Raw genomic sequence first — 22,458 nt, 5'->3', positions numbered from 1 at the left:
ACTCACCTACAAGGGCCAGGTAAGACAGGCCGGCCGTGGGGGCACCCAGCTCCCAGCCTCTCCTGGGGCCCCGAAGCTACGGCTCTGAGGAACCAGGGTTCCCAGGAGGGGAGGGAGTCTGGGTGGGTACCCCCAGCACGCCCAGGAGGGGTCTCTGCTGCTGTGGCAGGAGCCAGGCTGAAGGAGCCTGAAAAACCTTTAGATCCTGAGAAAGGCCTTTCTCGGGAGAACTTTGGCAAAAGTGCTGTGGCTGGTTGGAAAAAACAGGGTATCCCGTGTATGGCCAGGAGTCTCCTCTGCAAACCCAGCTTCCCCATGCCAGGCTGGCCTGTCTCTGTGCTGAAGGGCTCTGTGGATGTATATATGTCGATAACCTTTTATGTCACTCACCTCCTGAGAGTACCGCACAGTCCTATCTGCTCTGCTGCAGGAGAATTTCCGGGGCTCCCCCCCGCCGGGCAGACCCCGGGCAAGAGCACAGGAGCGGACCCCGGCCTGCGTGACTGCACGTCCTGGCCTGATACCCGATACCCTCCCAGTCCCTTGTCCTCCCTGGGACACATGCATGTGGGACCTTCTTGAAAGTTCCAGGAGCTTCCACCCCTCCCTTCTCCCTTCTCCCCCGAGCCCTCCTGGCCCTGCTCCGGCCTAGCCCAGCTGGCTGGTCAGTCAGCTTGAGGTTTTGCCTTCCAGCCAGCCCTTCCCGCCACAGCATCTCCGAGTGGAGGATGCAGAGTATCGCCCGGGACTCAGACGAGAGCTCAGACGACGAGTATTTCGACGCTCATGGTAAGTGGCTCTTCCCGGGGGCGGGAGGGAGGATCTGAGAGGGTCAGGGCAGAGGATGAGATGAAATCCCCAGGAGTCGGGGGCCTCAGGCTCACCCCGGCCATGGATGTAGGATGGATTCATACTCAGACGGGGCCTTTGTGCCACATGTGGGTTTATTTCCATAAGAAGCTTGACATAAGCATGGCATCTTACAATTTTCTAAATCTTTGTAATGACCTTGTTTTGTTCTTGGTTCAATGGTTGTCCATCTCACGTAGGAACCTTAGCAAATGCAAACAAGCAGGCAATATGGGAAATGCCCATTTTCCCACCAATCCCAAAATAAGCACAGTGAACATACAGCCTCCTGAATCACCCGCCTTTGCTGGGAAGATGTGGGTACAGTTGACCCTCGAGCAACACGGGTTGGAATGGCACAGATCCATGTGCATGTGGATTTTTTCTGATAAGTACCGTACCATCAGTGTGTTTTCTCTTCTTTATGATTTTCTTTTCTTTTTTTTTAAGATTTTATTAATTTATTTGACAGAGAGAGACACAGCGAGAGAGGGAACACGAGCAGGGGGAGTGGGAGAGGGAGAAGCAGGCTTCCCGCTGAGCAGAGAGCCCGATGTGGGGCTCGATCCCAGGACCCTGAGGTCATGACCTGAGCCGAAGGCAGACGCTTAACGACTGAGCCACCCAGGCGCCCCTCTTTATGATTTTCTTAATGACGTGTTTTCTCTAGCTTATTTTATTGTAAGAATATGGAATATCATATATATGACATACAAAATCTGTGTTAATTGACTCTGTTACCGGTAAGGCTTCTGGTCAACAGAGGCTATTAGTAGTTAAGTTTCTGGGGAATCAAAAGTTTGAAGTGGATTTTCGACTGTGTTGGGGGGTCGGTGCCCCAGCTCCTGTGTTGTTCAAGGGTCAACTTCACTAAAACACTCACGTGCTTCCTACCTTGGCTCTTCCTCTCCACCGGCAGACAGGTCTGTGGAGACTGGTTTCCAGCTTGCGGTTGACGAGGCAGGACACAGGCTCGGAGGGGGACAGGGGCTTGCCCACAGACACTGAGCAGGGCCAGGGCAGGCCAGAGCCCCTCACGGGGCAGCCGTGGCCTGGAGCAGGCAGAGGGGCCACCTGATTATGGTATTTTCATTAACTGGCCGGTCCTTGAGGGAGAACTTGGGGAATCAGTGTCCAGGCAAAAGGGATCTGAGCTGGAATGGGTGGTAGGTGGTTCCTGAGCTTCCTTCTGCACCCGGGCCCTCCCCAGAGGGGGAGGAAAGGTATTTTGGGCCTCCCACCCATGCCCACCTCTTTGGGCAAGAGGCGCACCCTCTCCTGGCTGTGAGTCCCTGACAGGGGGGAAATGCACATCTAACAGAGAAACTTTAGAAAAAGCTGGAAGAGAGAAGAGTTAGCAAAGCAGGAGATGCCAGCATGAAAGTGGCCCGGGAAGTGCCCTTCAGTGGGATGCGGGGCTGGAGGAGGGACCCGTGCCCACCAGCGCCCAGACAGCCGCCTCCAGCCCAGCAGCACCCCAGGCTGCTGTTCTCAGCAAAGCAGAAACAAGAGTAATGGGTGGAAGAAGCGCCCACAGCGAGGCTGTCCGTTTGTGGACGTTGAGAACGGTCAGGGACGTTAGCTGATGGGTGGAGAGACAAAACGTGGTCCATCCATACAGTGAAATAGGATTCAGCCATAGAAAGGAGGGAACCATGGACACCTGCCATACCGTGCATGGAGCTTGGCGATATGGTGCTCGGTGAAAGAAGCCAGACACAAAAGACCACACATTGTAGGATTCCATTCAGTGAGATGTCCAGAACAGGCAAATCCATAGAGACAGGAAGTGGATTGGTGGCCTCCAGCGGCTGGGGGAGGGGACGGGGATCAACTGCTAAGGGGTACAAGGTGTCCATTCGGGGAGATGGAAATGCTCTGGAACCAGACAGAGGTGGTGGGTGTACAGCATCGGGAATGTACGAAAGGTCACCTTAAAGGGGTTTAAATGGTGAATTTTATGTTACGTGAAAATTATCACAGTTTTTAGAAAAGGTCAAGCAGAAGCCCCCTGGATGTCGGTCATGGGTTCATCCTGCTCAGGAAGGGAGGGGCGGAAGCAAGCACGGAGGTGGACACAGGCCAGAGAGGGGCGGGGAGCCCCCAGAGTGGCCACAGCGAGGCCCTGCACCTCCCAGCCGGGCCTCCCCGCACTCCTCAGTCCCTGCCCTCCAGGGGTTGCTGAAGCCCTGCTGTCTCCCCGCAGAGGACCTGTCCGACTCAGAGGAAATATTCCCCAAGGACATCACCAAGTGGAACTCCAATGACCTCATGGACAAAATTGAAAGCCCTGAGCCGGAGGATACACAGGGTACCTGAGTTGGGCGGGGTGCTGCTGCAGGGCCTGGGGAGGGGGGCTGCAGGGGCCAGGCCCCTCCTCTCTGACCCAGCTTCTGTGCAGCGCTGGGCATCGGGGAGGAGGGGTGGGAGTACCCAGGGCCCCACTAGTCACGGTCACTGCCTCTGTCCTGTGGGCCTGGGGCTGCCCGGCTGCCCCTCTGCTCACAGCACCCCCTGCTTATGTGTTGCAGACGGTCTCTATCGCCAGAGCGCCCATGAATTCAGAGTGGCCTCCAGTGTGGAGCAGCTGAACATCATCGAGGTGGGTGCCCAGGGGGGCAGAGGGCCAGGGGCTGTGCTGCCGGGGGCCCTCCGGGGCTGCAGGGGGAGGCGGCTGAGCTCAAAGGACGGGTCCCGTGGGGCTGCAGAGGCAGAACTCGGCCACCCACCCACCTCACGTCCCCACTGGCCTAGGCGCCATCAGAGAGAGGCCTGGGGGCTCCTTTACTCCCTGCCCCGACGTCCCTGAGAACCAAGAAGGACTGCAGGCAGCCCCCAAAGAAGGCCTTGACCCAGCTCCGCCGGTGGAAAGTGAAAGGAGAAACTTGTAAATTCCAGACCAAAAAACAGATGTTCACCTTGTACCCAGCCTTTCCGCATTTGCTGAAGAAAATAAGATGGGAGGGGAGGAAGCGAAAGCCGTCTAGGCAGAAGTGAGCGGCCGCCGCCCCGCTGGGGCCCCACAGGGCTCCCGGGGTCCAATAAAGCTGTCTTGGTAGAGCGCCTGTGTCCGCTTCGGGGGTTCTTTGCACGGGGCTCACGCCCCTTCTCCTCCTCCAGCTGTGGGCGGTCAGAGCTGTTTGCACTGGGGGTGGGAGTCAGGGCCGAGCAGGGCTGTCACACGCTGCGGTCACCGCACTGCTCGCGGTCACCACGCCGCTCTCACCTCAAGCTGCCCAAGGTGGGGACAGCACCTCTGGGAACTCGGGACCCCTGGGGAGCTTGGGCCAGGTGCCACGGAGGAGGAGCAGCATCCACACCGCCCTCCCTGACTTGGGGTTTTCTACTCTGCGGTCCAGGGTCAACGTGGGCTTTTCTAGAAGGCAAACCGGGACGAGGGGAGTTGATTTCCAATTGCCAGTTAATGGCAAGATAAAGCACATGGAGCCCCCTCCCCACCTAGGGCGCACACAGCTCTGACGGCCCCCTCGGGAGGGGCAGAAGGGGCCTCGGGCTCTAGGTCTGCCTCAGGATGTGCGTTGGAACCCAGCACCAGTTCTGGGCACAGCCATCCAGAGTCAGATCCCTTGGGTTGCAATAGCCCCCAAACCGGAGCCTCCTCTCCCCGCCTTGTGGACGGGGTACGGCTTTATGGAGACACTGACGGGGACCCCCGACTCTCCAGAGCTGGCCCCACGGATTCCAGGCCCACTGCCACATTGCACCTCCCTCGGGGTCTGTTCCTACAGGGTTTGAGTCTCTGGTGGGTGTGCCCCGGTATTAGGCACCAATGGGAGGAGAGCCATGTCTCCAGTTGGCCTCTGGGAGTCCCTGAACAGTCCCAGCCTGCAGTGCTGGGTCCCAGGAGATAGGCTCAGGCCTCTCGCTGCCCACCCTTGCCCGTCCTGGGTTTCTGAGGACCGCTGGACTCCACCTCCCTAACTGGGTGATGGTGAGGCGGCCCTGAGACAGGCCTTCCTTGAGCACCTGGCCTGGCTGTGTTGATAAGCCCTTGGGGCAGTGTGGTAGCTCCTTCTGGCGGCTGGGCTGGGCGGCTGGTGGCCCTGCCCTGCGCTGCCCGGGTCGTGAATTCATTCCTGCCCAGGCCGGCCAGTGGCGGGCAGTCCTCATGTGGGGGCAGGAATCATTCCCACGCTCTGTCGGGCATGTGTTCCTGCCCAGGCCCCGTGGCCCACACCTGGCCAATGACCGGTCTCCTCTTGGGGATGAGGCAGCCCAGTCTTGCCTCAGCTCCAGACCCCGTACCGCCCACCAGCCTGCCTTCCTCGTTCACTGCTCGGTGGCTCCTGGGCCGGCCCAGTCCCTGTGTTTCCTGGCAGCCTCACCAGCCCCTGGGTCCAGGGCCTGTACTGCCCACTCCCCGCCTGGGCTCTTTGTTGATACTTGGGTCCCACTGCTGCCCCCCACCCCCGACACCATCCAGTGGCCCAGTTCAGGGCCGGTTGTCCCCCACACGCCTGGACATAATATAGGGAAGGCGAGTACTCACCAGTGGCTTCTCTTGGGCCCTGGTTCTAGCTCCCACAGTCACACACCAGACGTTAAGGTGGAGAAGGGCCCCTGAGGATGCGGCCACAGCCAGGGTTGGCAGGAGAACACTGAACAGGTGGCAAAAGCTCTGGGTTCCGGGCCAGCTTGGCACCGATGTGCTGTGTGACATTAGATAAGTCTCTCGGCCTCTCTGGGCCACTACCACCTCGGCTGTAAATAGAACAGTCCCATACCCCGTGCAAATGTGTACAAGTCTCAGGTCTCACTTTGACCTCACACGCAGGCCTGACCAGCAGGAGGTGATCCTTAACCCCTCCCAAATTAGGGGGCTTCAGACAGGCACACCTGCATTCCCTCTCTGCTCTAAGATGCTTGGAGACCTTGGTCTTTGAGAGAGTCTGGGAATGGCAGCACAGGGGACAGAAGGGAAGCCCCGTGTAGATGGGGGAGAGCTCAGAGCTGCAGGCCCAGTGCCCAGGGTCACTGCCCGCCCAGGCTGAGGCTGCCCTGGGTGCAGACGCATGGAGGGCAGGCAGACTCCAGAGGCCCACATAGGATGGGCTAGTGCCTCCTCACCAAGGCTGGAAGCTGCTGCCTGGGCCCCCTGATGGAAAGTGGAATCTGTGTTTCGGAGGCTCATCCTCAGCCCCTGGTCAGGCTGGCTGATGGGAGGGAGTCAGGGCTGCTCATGGGGAGGAGGAGAGGGACCATCTCGGCCTCCCCAGGGGAAGGGGCTGGGGTGGCCAGCACCAGGCCCTGTAGCTGAGGAACTGAAATGGGGCTTCGGAGAGGGAGCAATAGGCCAGACGGGCCTCCCCTGGGGTGACAGGAGCCCAGCAAGGAGCTGAGTCCCCGGGGAGTTGACACCCCGCCAACCCACGCAGGACGAGGTCAGCCCACCCCTGGCCGCGCCGGCCTCCAAGATCCACGTGCTGCTGCTGGTGCTGCACGGAGGCACCATCCTGGACACGGGCGCTGGGGACCCCAGCTCCAAGCAGGGTGACACCAACACCATCGCCACCGTGTTCGACACCGTCATGCGCGTGCACTACCCCAGCGCCCTGGGCCGCCTTGCCATCCGCCTGGTGCCCTGCCCGCCCATCTGCTCTGATGCCTTTGCCCTAGTCTCCAAGTGAGTGCATAGGCCCAGACCACCTGCCCCAAAGCACCTGGCCCCAGGGGTCAGGCTGCTCCCCTAGATTCAGGAACCCCGTCTCGATGTCCAGACTTATCATCCAGCCCCTTCTGTCCAGAGGTGACCAAAACTTATGCAGATGGCTGGGCTTACAGAGGAGGGGCCCCGGGCCCAAGGCTGAGCCTCAGTTGCCCTATCTGCGATATGGGGATGTAGACCTGCCCCTGAGACACAAGGCCTTACCCGCCCCCCCACCCCCGCCTTGTTACCCAGCCTTCCAGGGCCGGGCCCAGAAGCGACCCCGTGAGGTTGGCCAAGTCACAGCTGAGGCTCTCGGGTGGCAGGCCTGCTGCTGTGGTCAGGGGGAGGGGCCCCTGCCTGCTCTCTCCTGATCGGGCCCCCTCCCCCAGCCTTAGCCCCTACAGCCACGATGAAGGCTGTCTGTCCAGCAGCCAGGACCACATCCCCCTGGCTGCCCTGCCCCTGCTGGCCACGTCCTCACCCCAGTACCAGGAGGCGATCGCCACGGTGATTCAGCGGACCAACCTTGCCTATGGGGACTTCATCAAGTCCCAGGAGGGCATGACCTTCAACGGGCAGGTGAGTTGTGGGGCAGGAGAAGGGCAGACAAGCCCCGCAGGGCAGGGTGGCGACGGCCCTCCCCGGCTGGCGCCCCAGCAAGCAGGGAGGGCACCCGGGCCTCTGGCACCTCTCCGTCTCTAGGTCTGCCTGATCGGGGACTGCGTCGGGGGCATCCTGGCGTTCGATGCCTTGTGCCAGAGCAACCAGCCAGTGTCTGAGAGCCAGAGCAGCAGCCGCCGGGGCAGCGTGGCCAGCGTGCAGGTACCGGCTTCCCGCGGCCCCCAGAGCGGGGGACCTCGGGGGCGGAGGTTGCAGCACAGGGGCCCAGAGCCGCTGGGGTGGGCGCACGGGGCGGGTGAGCAGCTGCAGCGGGACCGAGCCTGGAGCACATGAGGCTTCGGCGGGCGGTGGAGCAGGGTCTGCACCGTAGGGAGCTGGGCTCTGGTCCCAGGAGGGAGCGGACAGCCCCTCTGAGCTTCCCGGCAGGAGGGGGTCCGGGGTCCCTCCGCTGCAGGGGGCGGGGGGGCAAGGCCAGGCAAGGCAGCAAGGTCAGCGAGAGGTCCCAAACACCCGGGTGGCCAGGTCAGGCAGGAACGGAAGCTGTTGGGACTCGGCCAGCGGGCGGGGGGTGGGGGGGACAGTGGGGCCACGGGGGGACAGGGCTTTCCCCTCTCTGCTGTGGGTGAGAGGCTGGCTGGGCAGTGGCCAGTGGGCCTGGAGTTGGGAGGGAGAACACTGGAGCTGGGCCCAGGCCAGTGGCCACTGGGCAGTGAGCCTGCGCGGGGCTGTTCCAGGACACTGACCTGCTGGCCCCCGGCTCCCTGGTCAATGCGGCACATGGAAGCAGTGGCAGTGGCGGCCTGGAGAGCAGCCGGCACCTGAGCCGCAGCAACATTGATATCCCCCGAAGCAATGGTGTCGGAGACCCCAAAAGGCAGTTGCCCCGAAAGAGGAGTGACTCATCCACCTACGAGCTGGATACCATCCAGCAGCACCAGGCCTTCCTGTCCAGGTGGGTGGGGCCGGCGGGGCCCCGAGGGTCTGACCATGAGGCCTGTGGCCAGGTGAGGAGGGGGACTCCAAGAGGGGGGGATGCCTCGGAATTGAGGACGTGAACCAGGTCATGCCGGTGGCCGACACGAGGGGACTGGGATGCCCGGGCTGGGCCCGTGGCTCTTCGGCCAGGAGGAAGTGGCTTGTTGTGTGCGTCTGGGGTCTTGTATACACCGAGGGCCATCTTGGGCCCAAGGGAACAGCTTGTCCAGGGGTGGGGGAGAGTCGGGGGGCAGAAGCGATCAGGGGTGGCTGTTCTAAAGGCGGTGGCACCCCGAGAGAGGTGTCCCAGTGGGCACTGGGCAGCCACATCTGCAGGAGAGCTCAGGGGCCAAGCCTCCTTTGGGCCTGACGACCCCCGGGGGGGCTTCCTTTGGGAGGCTGAGGGCAAGCCAGAGCTGAGAAGGGGTGTGGTGTGACTCACGAGGCCCTCCATCTGCAGCCTCCATGCCAGCGTGCTGAGGAATGAGCCCAGCTCCCGCCGTTCGAGCAGCTCCACCATGCTGGATGGCACAGGGGCTGTGGGGAAGTTCGACTTTGAGATCGCAGACCTTTTCCTCTTCGGGTGCCCGCTGGGGCTCGTCCTGGCCTTGAGGAAGACTGTCATCCCTGCCCTGGATGGTGAGAGGTCTGCAGGGACAGGGCAGGGCAGGGGGTATATGAATGGGTAGAGGGTCTCAGTGGACCCCTGTCACAAGGCCATGGCCACATCCCAGGCCACTTCCTGCATCAGCCTCATTTCTGCCCTCCCCAGCACAGGCTAGCTGCTCTCCTTTGCTCCTACTCCAGCAACTCAGTCTCTGGCCCCCATCTCTTGGCCCCTGCTGGTCCATTTCATCTTCAAGGCACCTCTGGGAGCTGAGGTCCAGAAGGGAAGGGGCTGCCCTGGTATCAGATGGACACAGACAGACCCAATCTCCTGGGCCCAAAGTCTTCCCATAAGGAAGAGATCGGAAGCCAGGCACCCCCAAATCCTCCTAGGTGCCTGGCTTCCCTGTCCCAGAAGGGCCGCGGCCACACTGCTCCAGAGACCCTCCTCAAGGCCACAGGGGCAGGGGGTGGGACATGCCGGCTGAGCAGCCTGTCAGCAGCAGTCCCTGCAAGGTGCCCCCGGGAGCAGCCAGTGTGGCCCAGGGAGCCCTGGCATCCTTACAGGGGCTGTGCGGGGCCCGCATTACATCCGCAGGTTACAGAGGGGCAAACTGAGGCTCAGAGAGGCGTGGACACTCGCCCAAGAGCAAGCCAGAGGTGGCTTATATATAAGCGGACAAAGACGTAGGGACAGTGACGTATGGCAACATCATCTGTAGTCGTGAAACACGAGGACCGCTGTAAATGTTGGTCCACGGAGGGGGGCTGGTTGACTAAACCCTGGCGCGGCCCACGATGGAGGATGCCCGCGGCGGAAGACGGGTTGATGGAACTGGCAGGGCTGACATGAAGGACGCCCACGTTTTGGTGTTACATGGGGCTGGAGGAGGGGTTCAAAAGGAAAGCACCTGTTCCTCCGTGTGTGTTTAAAAAGTGAGACGTCTACTACTGCTCTTTATACTTACGCTCACCCTGTCTCCCCAACAACCATGACGTGCTCGGAGAAGCAGTCCCATCTCACAGCCTAGGGCTCCACTCTGCTCAGTTTAAAACAAATTTGGTTAATAAGCGGACAGCTGCCAAATCATAGAGACAGGCTTTCGGATGCCCCGCCCCCTCTGCCGTAGACCCCGCCTCCTCAGGGCTCTGCCATCCCCCCCCCTCCCCCCCCCCCCCCCGCTGCCCCCAGTTTTCCAGCTGCGGCCGGCCTGCCAGCAAGTCTACAACCTCTTCCACCCCGCGGACCCGTCCGCCTCCCGCCTGGAGCCGCTGCTGGAGCGGAGATTCCACGCCCTGCCGCCGTTCAGCATCCCCCGCTACCAGCGCTACCCGCTGGGGGACGGCTGCTCCGCGCTGCTGGGTGAGCGGCGCCGGGGGGCCCTGGGGGGGCGCGCCTGCACCGGGCTCCTCCCGGAAGCTGGGTAGCTTCGGGGGTGCGTCAGCAAGGGGGTCAGGGCCTCACCCCAGGTGCCGGGGGGCGGGCAGACTGGGCCGAGGATCCCCTCCCCGCCGCCTGAGGCAGAGCTGTGTGGGGACCCCTCGCGGCAGCAAGCGGCCAGGGGGTTCAGAGCAGGGTGCTTGTGTGAGGACTGCTGCCCATCGCCCACTCTTGGCCCTTCCCGGGAGGCCCCAACCCCCCACCCCCACCCTCGAGTGTGTCCTGGCGTCCTGTCCCGTCCTGGTCTTCAAGGAGCCCCAGTGTCTGTGTCGGAGGAGCGCGTCTGGACTGCCCACGCGAGTGTCTGTTCTTGTCCTCTCTGTTCTCTCCCGTCTGCCTCCAGTCGAGACAGTGCAGAGAAACCCCGAGCTGGTCCTGGAGGGTGGGCCCCTGGCCCCTCTCCCCCCAGGGGACGGCTTCCTGGAAACCAGGATCCCCGTTCCCGCGCTCACCTGGCAAGACGGGCCCCGCCCGAGCCCGGGCTGCGCTGAGCGTGTGTAACACCCCCGTGCGCGCTGGCATCTGCTTCGCTGGCTGACTGCTGGTCCTCAGGGACTTCCCACGCCCTCCTTGGCCACTTGGAGTCTGTGGGACCGTGGTGTCCCACGGAGACCAGACAGGACAAGTCCTAGGGACCGGGCCCTGGCGCCTCCTCTCTGCACACCGAGAGCCTAGGAGCCCAGAGGGAGGAGCGGCTGTCCCAGGGTCACCTAGCATGGGTGTCAGTCCCAAGGCTCCGTCTCTCATTTGTGAGGCTGGAGGGGGCAGCCCGCAGACGGGGTGAGGCCTCGAGCCTCAGCCCACCTGCTCCCCAGGAGAAGCTTCCGGTCCCGGTGAGGGGTTGATTCCAGAGTCCCACTCCTTCCCTGCCTGAGGGGGTCCAGGCACCTCATGCACCCCACCTGCACGTGGGTCCTGTAGCCGAGCCCCTACTCTCCCTGCTCTGCCCTGGCCCAGTTGAACCCTCGACACCTGCCTTTGTCCCCAGACACCCATTCAGGGCTGGCTCAACGTGGCCCACGTGAGGGACACACGGGGGTGTTACCTCATGCTCAGTGCCCAGCACTGGGCATCCCCCAGAGACCGCTTCAGGCCCTCCTGTTAGTGCCCCTCAAACCCAGCGACAGTGCGCTGCGGGTCAGGCCCCGCTCGGCTGAGCCCGGGAGGCTGGGAGGGCTAGCCAAGATCAGGAGCCGTGTGTTGGGTCAGATGGGTGGCCAGGGGGGGCGGGAGCCTGGCCGCCTTGCCTCCCTGCCTACCGTGTCTGTGTCAGTCCGTCTGTCCGTCCCTGCCCCAGCCCTTCCTCCTCCCCCGCCTCGACTCAGTGCCCTGCCCTCTCGGCCCTGAGCAGGCAGGCCCTGGCACGCTTTGTCCCATCCTCACTGCCCTGTGCTCAGATGCCACCGCTCACCTGCGGCTGGAGGTGTCGGCCGCGGCTCCAGCCCCCCCAGCCCAGGGCACGCTGGGCCCTACCTCCCGCTGCTCAGGGGGCCGGGGGGCCGGGCTGGGGGGCCCTCTCTTACCCACTGGTCTCTGGTCCCTGTCTACCTGCAGCGGACGCGCTCCAGACCCACAACACAGTCTTTCAAGAGCACGCGGCCCCCTCCTCGCCCGGTGCAGCCCCCACCACCCGAGGCTTCCGCCGAGCCAGTGAGATCAGCATTGCCAGCCAGGTGTCGGGCATGGCTGAGAGCTACACAGCGTCCAGCATCGCCCAGAGTGAGTGCGGCAGTGTCCTGGGCCTGCCCTCCCTGCACCCTCCCCTCTGTCCCAGCAGGGGGTCTGCACCAGCCCCACCCCGGGACAGTCGCTGTGTCTGGAGACAGCTGGGGAGAGCACTACCGGCATGAGGTGGACGGTGACCGGTTGCTGCTCAACACCTACGGTGGCCCCAAACGTCCAGAGAGGACTCTGGAGGGAGGGAGCCTTTGAAGGGGCTGCCCAGCGGGGCCAAGTCCAGGTGGCAGGCGATGGGCCTGGGAGGAGGGGTCCTAGCCCCAGGGGGGCCGGTGCTCCCTGAGGAGGAAGCCCGCAGAACCGGACAAGCCAGAGGGACAGCCAAGGGGAGCCTGGGAGGCGGGATCTCATTGTGGCCGCCCCTCCGTGGCCTCCTTCGCAGCTTGGCTCCTTAGAAGCTTCTCAGCAGCTAGAAACGGAGCCCAGGTCAACCCCACTCATTCCCCCAGGGCCAGCTGCCCCCTCCGTCCTCCCTGACCATGTGACTGGCTGCCTGTCTGGCTGAGCAGGGTTGCCTGAGCTGCGGCTGGCATGAGCATCCTCCCATGAGGGGCGCTGGGGCGCCCGGCACTCTTCCCCGCATCCTTCCTGGCCTGTGGTGGCAGCCTGGGGGCCCCAGCATGGCTGACCCTGTCCCCGTTGTTCTTGCTTCTCAGAGGCCCCGGCGTCACTCAGCCATACCCCCAGCGTGAGGCGCCTGTCTCTGCTCGCCCTGCCCCCCCCGCCCCCCACTACCCCGGGCCCCCACCCTCAGGCCAGGCAGGCGAGCCCCAGCCTGGAGCGGGCCCCCCGCCTCCCTGACTTGGACACCAGAGAAGGTACCGGGCGTCACACGGCCTCCATCCACACACGCTCTCCTCCCCTAACTGGGGTCTCTCACCGCTGCCAGGCCCATCTCACCATCAGGCCCTGCCCGGGGACGCCTGACCAGGGAGCCGGAGGCTTGGGCTGGGGAGGAGGCGGAGGGGCTGGAGTTGGCTGGGGGGTCAGGACCAAGGGCCTGTGTGTGCAGCGAGCAGGCAGCGGGCGGAACACAGGGGAGCCCTGACCCCCACCAGGGGCTACGTACAGAGTAGCTGCTGCATGCGGCCATCAAGAAGGCACTTTCTAACCCTTATCTGGAGCTAGGGCAGTTTCCCCAGCCCCAAGTGGGAGCCAGGATTTGCACTCAGGCCTTGACACTTGGCCTGCAGGCTCCCAGGTGCTGAGGGGACATCAGGCCTTGCCTTGGGGTTCACCCCGGCAAAGCCTGTCATGGGCCTGAGGCCTGCAGGGCAGATGAGGGGGACAAGAGAGGCCTGAAGAGGACAGTGACGGGGCCCAGGGCAGGGGGGCGGCAGGATCTGCGACAGGACCAGGGATAGTCCTGCCTCCTAGCCGGGATTGTCCCCTCCCACTAACTCCACGTGCCCCTTCCTCACGGACTGCATGCTCTCCACGGAGCCTCCCCGCCCTCATCCCCAGGCCTTCGGGCTCCTCGCACGCTATCCCAGAGTCCTGTGCCTTCCCCGCTCCCTTCGGTCACCCGGCCAGGGAGGAGGAGGAGGCTCGCTTTGGCTGCAGCCCTGGTTCCCCCGTCAGAGGAGGGTCTGGTCTTTGGGCTGAGCCAAGCCTGAGGGGCCTGACACCCTCTGAGGGCAGCCCGGTCAAGGCCCTCCCCCTGGCAGTTGCAGCAAGGTGGTGGGGCCAGAAGCGGATCGACTACGCCTTGTACTGCCCCGACGCGCTGACGGCCTTCCCCACCGTGGCCCTGCCCCACCTCTTCCACGCCAGCTACTGGGAGTCAACGGATGTGGTCTCCTTCCTGCTGAGACAGGTACCCGGGGGCCCACTGCCAGGAACCCCCGGGCCTCACATGTGGACCAAGTAATAGCACCACTGACATGGCCCCAGTTCGTAGACAAGGGCAGTGGGGGCTCCCCTGAGACCACAGAGCAAGCAGGATGGAGGAACGCTTGCCGACGTTGGGATGGGGTGAATGTATGCACACGTTCGTGAGACATGTGACTTGGGGGACCAGAGAGTGGACTGTAGTGGGTTGAAGAGTGTCCCCCAACCCTTCACGTTCTCCCATTTCTGGCTCCGAGGGCCACTGGCCTCCCCCTCCTAGAACAGGCAGTCTTGAGATGGCCCCGTGGCCTGCTGCTTCCCCTCAGGTCATGAGGCATGACAATTCGAGCATCTTGGAGCTGGACGGCAAGGAGGTTTCGGTGTTCACCCCCTCAAAGCCAAGAGAGAAGTGGCAGCGCAAGAGGACTCATGTGAAGCTTCGGGTGAGGGGGCCCCCCACATCCGCTGTCCTGCTGAATCCTCACAAGACACCCTATTACAGACGAGGAGACCAAGTCACAGAGTCACACGCTGTCTTACTTAATCCTCGGTCTGTGAGGTTGGAGCTGTTACCCCGTTAATAGGCAGGGAGGTGCACAAAGGCCACGTAGGTCAAGTGGCTGAGATGGACTTGAATTTGGGCCATCTGGTTTTAAGCCCCGTGCTCTCCCACCAGGGCCAGGAGATCCTAGCCATCCTTCCCTCCCCTACCCTGACCCAGCCTCGCTCCTCCTGTCCCCAGAACGTGACCGCCAACCACCGGATCAATGATGCAGTCGCCAACGAGGATGGCCCGCAAGTTCTGACGGGCCGGTTCATGTATGGGCCCCTGGACATGGTCACTCTGACTGGGGAGAAGGTGAGGACCTGGGGAGGCTGCAGGAGCTCCTGCCTGGCCTCCCACTGGCTGGGGAGTGGAGGCTGGGGAGGCCAGCAGCCCCGGCCCCTTCCTGACCAGCTCGCCTGGCCCCCCAGGTGGACGTGCACATCATGATGCAGCCGCCCTCGGGCGAGTGGCTGTACCTGGACACGCTGGTGACCAACAGCAGCGGGCGGGTCTCCTACACCATCCCCGAGACCCACCGCCTGGGTGTGGGCGTCTACCCCATCAAGATGGTGGTCAGGTGAGCCCGCCGCTGGGGAGTGAGCAGGCCAGGCCAGCCACCTCTGGGACAGGAAGGAGGAGGTCTGGCGGGTTCTGATGAGCTCCCCCACCCCGCCGCAGGGGAGACCACACGTTTGCGGACAGCTACATCACCGTGCTGCCCAAGGGCACGGAGTTCGTGGTCTTCAGTATCGACGGCTCCTTTGCTGCCAGTGTGTCCATCATGGGCAGCGACCCCAAAGTGCGGGCCGGGGCCGTGGACGTGGTGCGGTGAGTGACGCCGAAGGGCACTTCGGGCTCAGGGGCAGCAAGCTCCTGGAGGCCAAGCTGGGGAGGGCTTTGGGATACCTGGCAGGGGCTCACGGAGTCAGCACCGCCACCGTCTAGCTGTGTGACCTCTTGATGTGGATGCCTCAGTTCCTCAACCTGAGCAGTGGGGCTCCTGTGAGACCAGTTACACCTGCTGCCGGGGCATCCATGGGGACTGGGCGACCTGGCGGACTATCCTCGCCGCGGCTACTGTTTCTGCTGAGCCCGATCAGAGACGCTCTCCAGCGGCCCAAGGAGAGGCTGGCAGGGCAAGGAGACGGGGTGGCCCAGGAGGGAGGCCGGGGCGACCGTGGGACACCCAGGCCTCCCCGCTTCGCCCCCAGGCACTGGCAGGACCTGGGCTACCTCATCATCTATGTGACGGGCCGGCCTGACATGCAGAAGCAGCGGGTGGTGGCGTGGCTGGCCCAGCACAACTTCCCCCACGGCGTGGTGTCCTTCTGTGACGGCCTGGTGCACGACCCGCTGCGGCACAAGGCCAACTTCCTGAAGCTGCTCATCTCCGAGGTGGGTCCCAGGTGGAAGGGCTCGGCGGGGGGCGGGGGGATGGGAGGGCCGTGCCCGTGCCCACGCCAGTCTCACCCGCAGCTGCACCTGCGCGTGCACGCGGCCTACGGCTCCACCAAGGACGTGGCGGTCTACAGCTCCATCAGCCTGTCCCCCATGCAGATCTACATCGTGGGCCGGCCCACCAAGAAGCTGCAGCAGCAGTGCCAGGTGAGCGGGCGAGCCGTGCTGGGCGGCACGGGCAGGCGGCCCCGAGAGCCCGGCCGTGACAGCCCCCCCCTCCCCTGCAGTTCATCACGGACGGCTACGCGGCTCACCTGGCCCAGCTCAAGTACAACCACCGGGCGCGGCCGGCCCGCAATGCAGCCACGCGCATGGCGCTGCGAAAAGGCAGCTTCGGCCTGCCGGGCCAGGGCGACTTCCTGCGCTCCCGGAACCACCTGCTCCGCACCATCTCGGCCCAGCCCAGCGGGCCCGGCCACCGGCACGATCGGACACAGAGCCAGGCGGACAGCGAGCAGCGGGGACAGCGCAGCATGAGCGTAGCCGCGGGCTGCTGGGGCCGCACCATGACCGGCCGGCCTGAGCCTGGGGCAGCCGCGGGCCCCAAGTAGGACACCGTGAGTGAGGCGCTGTGGTCTCCATGGTGCTAGGCCAGGGCGGCCAGCCCCGCCAGGAGGCCTGGCCTGGGCACACAATGTCGGCTGGAAACAAGCTTGTCCCAGGGCCTGGCGGAGGACATAGGCCGTGCCACACAGCCCTCCCGGCCCTGCCTCGTGTCCTAGGGTCTGAGGGGTTCCAGCTTGCAGGAAGACCTGTCCCAGGATGACAGAGGGACCAGGACTCCCCACGCGGACTGGCCTGGAAGGCTCTCCTAGACATTTGCCCTGCATTGGCCTCCCAGCGTCCTGACGACAGGCCTGGGCCCGGGCCCAGCCCGCCACTTCCCATCCACTAGCTCACCCTGACCCCCAGGTCCCCTCCTACTTGGTAGCAGCTCCAACGGGGGACAGCCTGCTTCTTGTTAACTCGAGTTACTCAACTGTTCAACCTCACTGGTTTTGCACTGACTTTTGAGAGTGGAGATCCATTACCATCTCCTGTGGCGACGGACATGCATGAAAAGCCAACATTCGCAGATCTGGGACCTCTTGCCACACAGAAGGTTCCAGGGTGGCAAATCCTTGTGCAAGCAGGAGAGAGAGGCCATATCTTAATTTCTGCAGCTCCCCCTGGCCCGCCAGCGCTGTGGCAGCCCCGGACCCCTGCCTACCTGCCCACTTGCCCCACCTGGAACCCAGTCCAGCGGCGAGGCTGGTGAGGCCCAGAGCCGGCTCCCGAGAAGCCACGCCTCGGGCTCCTGGGCCTGGCCGGGCCGGCCTCCTCTTCCACTCCTCGCCTGCCGTCAGTCAAGGCCACGTGCCTCGGCTCTCCCGTTTCTACACCTTTCTACTTCTCCAATCTGATTTCTATGAGGTTTTTTTAAATGAGCAATCCTTGGCTGCTTCCTTTTCTTAACTCTTTCAGTACCAAGCGCAGCCCCTCCACATGAAAACACCCAGCACTGTGACGGAGTCCAGCCTGGTTCTGGGTCCCGGGGCCCTGCCCCCCCACCCATGCAGTGGGGCGTGGGGTCCCCACCTCACCTGACCCCCATTAATTCCACTGAATTTCTACTCTGGGGTGAGTGGGGCACACACTTAGATTTTTTTAATGCCAATTCCGTTTTGATGCCGAATCTAAGAAGCCACAACTTGCTTCGTTAGCTTAAGGGCAGGCAGCCACGACACCATTCCCCTCCTGGTAAGGACCGCGCTGTCCTGCACGCTGGGTCCGAGCATCAGCCCTCCCTCCCCAGAAATGACCACGATCTCAGCTGTGGCGCTCGGCTCCGGGCGGCCCTTCTGCTGCTTCTCCACCTTCTACGTAAGGCGGGGGAGCCTGCCTGGCCAGGCTCCGACTCAGAAGCTGCTGCCAACCTGGATACGGCCTCAGGGCCTCATGGGCTGGGACGGGGAGGCACACCGATCGATGTTAACATTCTCCCGTGTGTAGATATGTACAGCCAAAGGGTCGTGTAAATGTTCCACGAAAGTGGGTCTATACAGAGTGAGAGCTATTTATTTTGTGCAGAGAAAAATTTCTGGAGGGAGAGGACCTTCAGGGTTTGTTCATATTTAAGATGTAGCTTTTTGGTTTTGTTTCAGGCGTTATGTATAAAGCAACGATTATTTTATGGACCAAGTTTTAATGTAAGTGTTGCAATGGAAGTGCAATACCTGACCCCCCTCTGCTCCCCGCGGGGGAAACCGCTTGGCCTGACAATCCCAGCCCGGCGGGGGGCCCCTTGGCCAGTGCCGCCTCCTCTGTCGGTCCCACCTCACCCCATCTTGCCTACCGCCTCGGTGACCAGCCATCCGGAGAAGCACCTGGAAGAGTCTCAGGCCCGCCTGCAATAAAGGCTGGGCGGCCTGCTGGCCCGGGGAGGCCGTGTGGGCAGTGGGTCCGGCCGCTCCCAGCGGGCAGCTCCCCCAAGCTCCGCACTCCCCGCCCGCCTGCCCAGCTGCCAGCCATGCCAAGGACAACAGCAATAGTCCCCTGGGCCTCTCCCAGCGGCCCTTAGCCATAGATGGTGAGATGGGCAGCCCACCCTCCCCGTTGACGTCTCTCTTCTATATCCAGGTCTGCTTCCTGCCTCCCTAAAGATTCCTTTTGGCACATTCTCTTCTTAAGGAAGCACCAGTTTTTCAGAAACTAAGAGGGAGGGCAGAGTCCTTTAAAAATACCAAAAATGTTTACAGCGTTGGGTGCTGAGCTGCAGGGCTCAGGCCTGACCAGTCGTAACCAAAGGGTGAGGCAGGCCTTGCTGACTGCCACCCCCACCCCAGGCCTGTTAGAGTAGAAGCCTTAGTCCCACTCCCAACCCCAACCCCAGGACTGAGCCTCAGCCCACCACCCCAGATCCAACCACCTGCCTTCTCTTTGATTTCTAAAGAGGGATTCAGCAGAGACCCCACCCCCAACTTTCCCAGCTCGGTCTGAGCTGCCCGCCCACCCGCCCCGTTGCAGTCTTCGAGTCTCGGCCCCTCCTGTCTCTCTGTCCGGGCCATGTGTGAGCAGCGTCCTGACTCGCCCCATCCGCCCTTGCTACCCCTGCACCTTCGGGCCTGAGTGTGCTCTGTATACAGTGTCATTGTCTGTTACACCAATTAAAGAAGCAGGAAGGCTTCCTTCTGGGTCTCTTTACTGCACCAGCAACCACAGAACACCGGCTGGGGATGGGGGCCTAGGATGGGGGCCCCGCCTGTCCTGCAGCTAAAGCTGTGGCGGCGAGAGGCCGTGCTTCCCAGTAAACAACGCCCACTACACTCGCCGTAATAGCGATACAATTACACAAGCCTTACCCTGCCCTGGGCCTCCTTCCAGCCCCTTCCTAGACACGAACCCCGTTCATCCTCACAGCAACCCAGTGAGGTGGGTGCTGAAACCCTCTCTGCTTTACAGAGCACGTAGCTAGTAATCTGGGCCAGGACTCCCACTCTGGCCGCCTGGCCCCAGCACCAGCACTCTGAACAGGTGTCATCTGCAGGAAAGAGCACAGGAAGCAGTCTGCCCCCAAGTCTGAGGGGATCGGGCTTAAGAGCCAAGTCTGGGTTTGGGATGCAGCTGGGGATGAGGGTCAGGGTCTGGTCTGGGCAGGCTGATCTGGGGGGATGAGCAGGGTAAAGGTGGCTGGTGTGGCCTGTGCTCATGACCACCAGGGCACAGCCCACCTTTCCCCAAAAACTCCTGGAGCCCTTGTTTTAACTCTGGAAGTTGGGCAGCAACCTTCCCCCCCCCCCCCATCAGCACAAAATAACGACAAAGTTTCCAACCATGGAACATTTAATATTTGGAAAGTTATGCTCTTTCAGGAGATGGGAGAGCTGATTAGGCCAGTGACCCTGTCCTGCACCCCCTGCGTGTGAAAGGAGGCTGGGCCAGAGGCCAGTGCACAGGAGGAAAGGCAAACACCCACTGGGCTTCCTGCTGCCCACCCCGAAGCCAGCCTCCAGGCCATGCCACCAACACTTAGCCAGCAGGGCCCTCAGGGTAGCAGCCCAGCTCGCATCTGGAAGGCCAGGCCATCCCCTCGGGTGGCTTGCTAGAGAAGAAAGTGCACAGAAGGGGACACATCAGAAACAGAGCTGGGCGTGGACCCCGGGGAAAGGGGTGACACCAACCTTGTTGATCTCTCTGTGTCGTTCCTTAGTCACGATTTCCTCTAAGACCTCGCCATCTCCCTTAATGAGCCTGGGGGAGGAGGGGAGAGGAGGCTGAGCCTCTGATGCCAGAGCAACAGAACCAGAGATGCCAGGCCTCAGGCCCCCGCTCCCGTGAGCAGGCGGAATCTAGGCGCTCCCCCCACCCACTCCTGCCCTTGGGACAGTGATAAAGGCAGCTGGGTAGGCTCTGAGCTCTGCCATCAGAGCTCTTTGAAGACACTCCTCAAGGCCCTTCCAACCCCCGCAACTGCTTGCTCTGGGCGATAAGGAAGAACAGCCTAAGAAGTCCCGTAAATGAGTAACTACTTTTCTCTGGTCTCTGGCTTTTGAGCCCTCCTCCTGAGCGTGCAGAGCATGTGGGGCTGAGCTTTGCCAAGACTCCCCACCTGGTGCGTCCTGTCTCTGGGTCCACCACCTTGCGGATGATGCTCTGCCGAGCATCCCACTCCTCCTTGGTCATGGGCTTCATGGCCTGGATGCGGGACTTCTGTTCATCCGTCAGGACTGCAAGGGGAGACGGCAGGGAGTTGGCGGCTGGGTCTCAGGGAGGGGACCCTGCCCCTCCTGCACCCCGGGCGGCAGAGTACCTGGGCCATCCTCCTCCTCCTCAGCCGACCTGTGCCACTGGTCCAGTGAGGGTCCCGGCAGAGCCTCACCCTGCTGCGGCTTTGCCTTCTCCTTGCCTTTCTTCTTCAGCTTCTTCTTCCTTTTCCTCTTCTTCTTCTTCTTCCTCTTCTTGTCCCTGTGCTTCCCCCGCTTCTTCCGGCCGTCACTGGAGGAAGAGGAGGAGGACGAGGAGGAAGAAGAGCTAGAAGAACTGGAAGAAGAGGAGGAGGAGCTGCTTCGTGGTCTCCTCCGGGCCTTGGGCTTGCTTCTCTCTGTGATGCAGGGAGAAGGTGAGGCTGGCCAGGAGGGTAAGAAGTAGACCTTTATCCCCTTGCTCTGGCCTGTGGCAGGCTTAGAGGGACTACGGAGGGGTGAGGCCCTCCGGGCAGGGCCTTCCGGAACAGGGATCAGTTCTCTCCGGAGAGGCACTTTCTGGGCTTCACCCAGTCAACTGTCTGACCAGGAGCAGGGCAGCCAGCCCCCAGATCTCAGCTCCAGCTGCACAAAAAGCATCATTACGTGCTCCCTTCAGTCCACACACAATGCGCTGGCCCAGCCTCTGGAATCTGAGTGTCTTTCAATCCAGACATCCAGGTCCCGCGCTCTGCACTCCTCTACTGCTCCCCGCGATCTCTCCACAGCCACCCCGGGAGGCCCACTCAGCTGCCTGCAGGTTCCTCCGTAAAGTTCCCACACCCCTTTCCCATTCCCTCCGGTCCTCACCCTCCGCCCCACAGGTGGTGTTGCTGGCCTTGTGGTCTTGGGATCTAGAAGCCAAGCAGCTCCTCGGAGCGTCCTTACTGCTCTTCTTCCTTCTCTTTTCCGACCCTCGGCCCCGGGACCGGCTTCGGCTCCTGGAGCGCTTGCGAGAGCTGACGTGAGCCATAGCGCCGCGGGCTGGAGACGGGGAGACACGCTTAAACTGGGGCTCACACAGCCGGCCCCCAGACTGGGCTCCGAGGGCGGCTCTTCTCGGGGCCTGGCTCTCGGGGGCCCAGTGCCCATCACCACCCGGGACAGGGACTGAGGGCGTCCGCGGCCACCTCACGATCCTCCCCCACCCCCGGGGACCCCAGGCCCCGCGCCGACTCCCGGAGCCTCGGCCCCTTTAAGGGCCCGCCCCCGCCCGGCCGCTCCACGCCTGCGCACGGCCCCTCCACGCCTGGACGCTCCGGCGCCCGTAGGAGCCGCCGCGGTCCTCAGCTGCCAGGTGCGTCCCGAATCCCTCCCCGCGCGCGCCTACCCTCCACCCTCGCGCCCTCCGCGGCCTCCCCGCCCTAGGGAAGGTCCCCGCAGCTGCTCCGTCCCCTCCTAACCGCCCATCTGGCGGGACCGTCGGACCCGCACCACGCCTTCGCGTGAGGAAGCGGCGGCGAGGTGACTTCCGGCCGGGGCAGTGCTCCGAGAGGCCGTCCGGCTGGGAAGCGAGGCGCTGCCGCCTTTAGTCCTGAAGCCCCGGGTTCCGTTTCCAGGGCCGCCCCCAGAAACGGAGCCTGGCTCTCCGACCTCCCGAGGAGGGAAGCTGGGGATCCAGGCTTCCGCCCCAGGCGGTTGCGAGGCCGTGCGTGCTCCCCGGCCTCTGCCGCAGCCCTGCCCTCGTCTCCGACCGCCCCTCCGACCTCCAGCCTCCCTGAGTTGCCTGCCGACCTGTCCACCCCAGCAGGCTGTGAGACCCCTGGTCCTTGCAGCGTCCCCACCTAGGGACAGAGCCAGGGCGGGAGCCCTGTGAGGGAGTGCCCCGAAGGCCTGTGTGCGGAGTGGGCAGCTGAGGTTCTGCTGATTCCTCCAGGGTGGAGCGAGGCCTGGTGTTCCAGATCCTCCCGCCCTCCCAGGGAAGCCAGAACTCAAGATTTCAATACGGAAACCCTTGGTTTGCAGATGTACAACCCAAGCCCGGCACAGCCGCACTCCACCCAGT

At 63.0% G+C, this 22,458-nt stretch overlaps 2 protein-coding genes across 15 annotated transcripts in view; one reads left to right on the top strand and one right to left on the bottom strand.

The window, feature by feature from the left end:
* Positions 1-18,899, top strand: part of PITPNM2 (phosphatidylinositol transfer protein membrane associated 2) — a 132,892-nt gene extending 113,993 nt beyond the window's left edge. For 6 of the 11 annotated variants that reach the window (XM_078061049.1, XM_078061050.1, XM_036080203.2 and 3 more), the window contains 20 exons: positions 694-789; positions 3,056-3,160; positions 3,381-3,451; positions 6,246-6,493; positions 6,907-7,096; positions 7,220-7,339; positions 7,873-8,090; positions 8,574-8,752; positions 9,912-10,082; positions 10,504-10,653; positions 11,715-11,879; positions 12,554-12,715; positions 13,565-13,713; positions 14,054-14,170; positions 14,470-14,586; positions 14,703-14,851; positions 14,953-15,102; positions 15,486-15,669; positions 15,751-15,879; positions 15,960-18,899. In XM_078061049.1, the coding sequence (XP_077917175.1) occupies positions 694-789; positions 3,056-3,160; positions 3,381-3,451; positions 6,246-6,493; positions 6,907-7,096; positions 7,220-7,339; positions 7,873-8,090; positions 8,574-8,752; positions 9,912-10,082; positions 10,504-10,653; positions 11,715-11,879; positions 12,554-12,715; positions 13,565-13,713; positions 14,054-14,170; positions 14,470-14,586; positions 14,703-14,851; positions 14,953-15,102; positions 15,486-15,669; positions 15,751-15,879; positions 15,960-16,283 (3,194 nt within the window). In that variant the 3' untranslated portion in view covers positions 16,284-18,899. Of the gene's footprint in view, positions 1-693; positions 790-3,055; positions 3,161-3,380; positions 3,452-3,603; positions 3,911-6,245; positions 6,494-6,906; positions 7,097-7,219; positions 7,340-7,872; positions 8,091-8,573; positions 8,753-9,911; positions 10,083-10,503; positions 10,654-11,714; positions 11,880-12,553; positions 12,716-13,564; positions 13,714-14,053; positions 14,171-14,469; positions 14,587-14,702; positions 14,852-14,952; positions 15,103-15,485; positions 15,670-15,750; positions 15,880-15,959 lie in introns of those variants that run through there. The other 5 variants (XM_078061051.1, XM_078061052.1, XM_078061053.1 and 2 more) reach the window with 5 other exon arrangements.
* A 637-nt stretch (positions 18,900-19,536) lies between these two features.
* On the bottom strand, positions 19,537-22,369 carry ARL6IP4 (ARF like GTPase 6 interacting protein 4). 4 transcript variants are annotated; one of them, XM_036080405.2, is made up of 6 exons: positions 22,238-22,369; positions 21,264-21,437; positions 20,522-20,812; positions 20,321-20,438; positions 19,893-19,962; positions 19,537-19,813 (listed from the first exon to the last, which is right to left on the bottom strand). In XM_036080405.2, the coding sequence occupies exons 2-6, from the start codon at positions 21,424-21,426 to the stop codon at positions 19,757-19,759; spliced, it is 699 nt and encodes a 232-aa protein (XP_035936298.1). In that variant the 5' UTR covers positions 21,427-21,437; positions 22,238-22,369; the 3' UTR covers positions 19,537-19,756. The 4 variants fall into 4 exon arrangements, with proteins under 4 accessions (XP_035936298.1, XP_035936291.1, XP_035936269.1 ...); XM_036080398.2 differs by having other exon boundaries at positions 22,188-22,323; XM_036080376.2 differs by lacking the exon at positions 22,238-22,369 and adding an exon at positions 21,784-21,943.
* Positions 22,370-22,458: the final 89 nt, after the last annotated feature.

This window comes from Halichoerus grypus, chromosome 13 (assembly GCF_964656455.1).
Source record: "Halichoerus grypus chromosome 13, mHalGry1.hap1.1, whole genome shotgun sequence".
Taxonomy (NCBI): Eukaryota; Metazoa; Chordata; class Mammalia; order Carnivora; family Phocidae; genus Halichoerus; species Halichoerus grypus.
The sequence above is the reverse complement of the archived record's forward strand: the minus strand, read 5'-3'. Positions and strand labels throughout refer to the sequence as shown.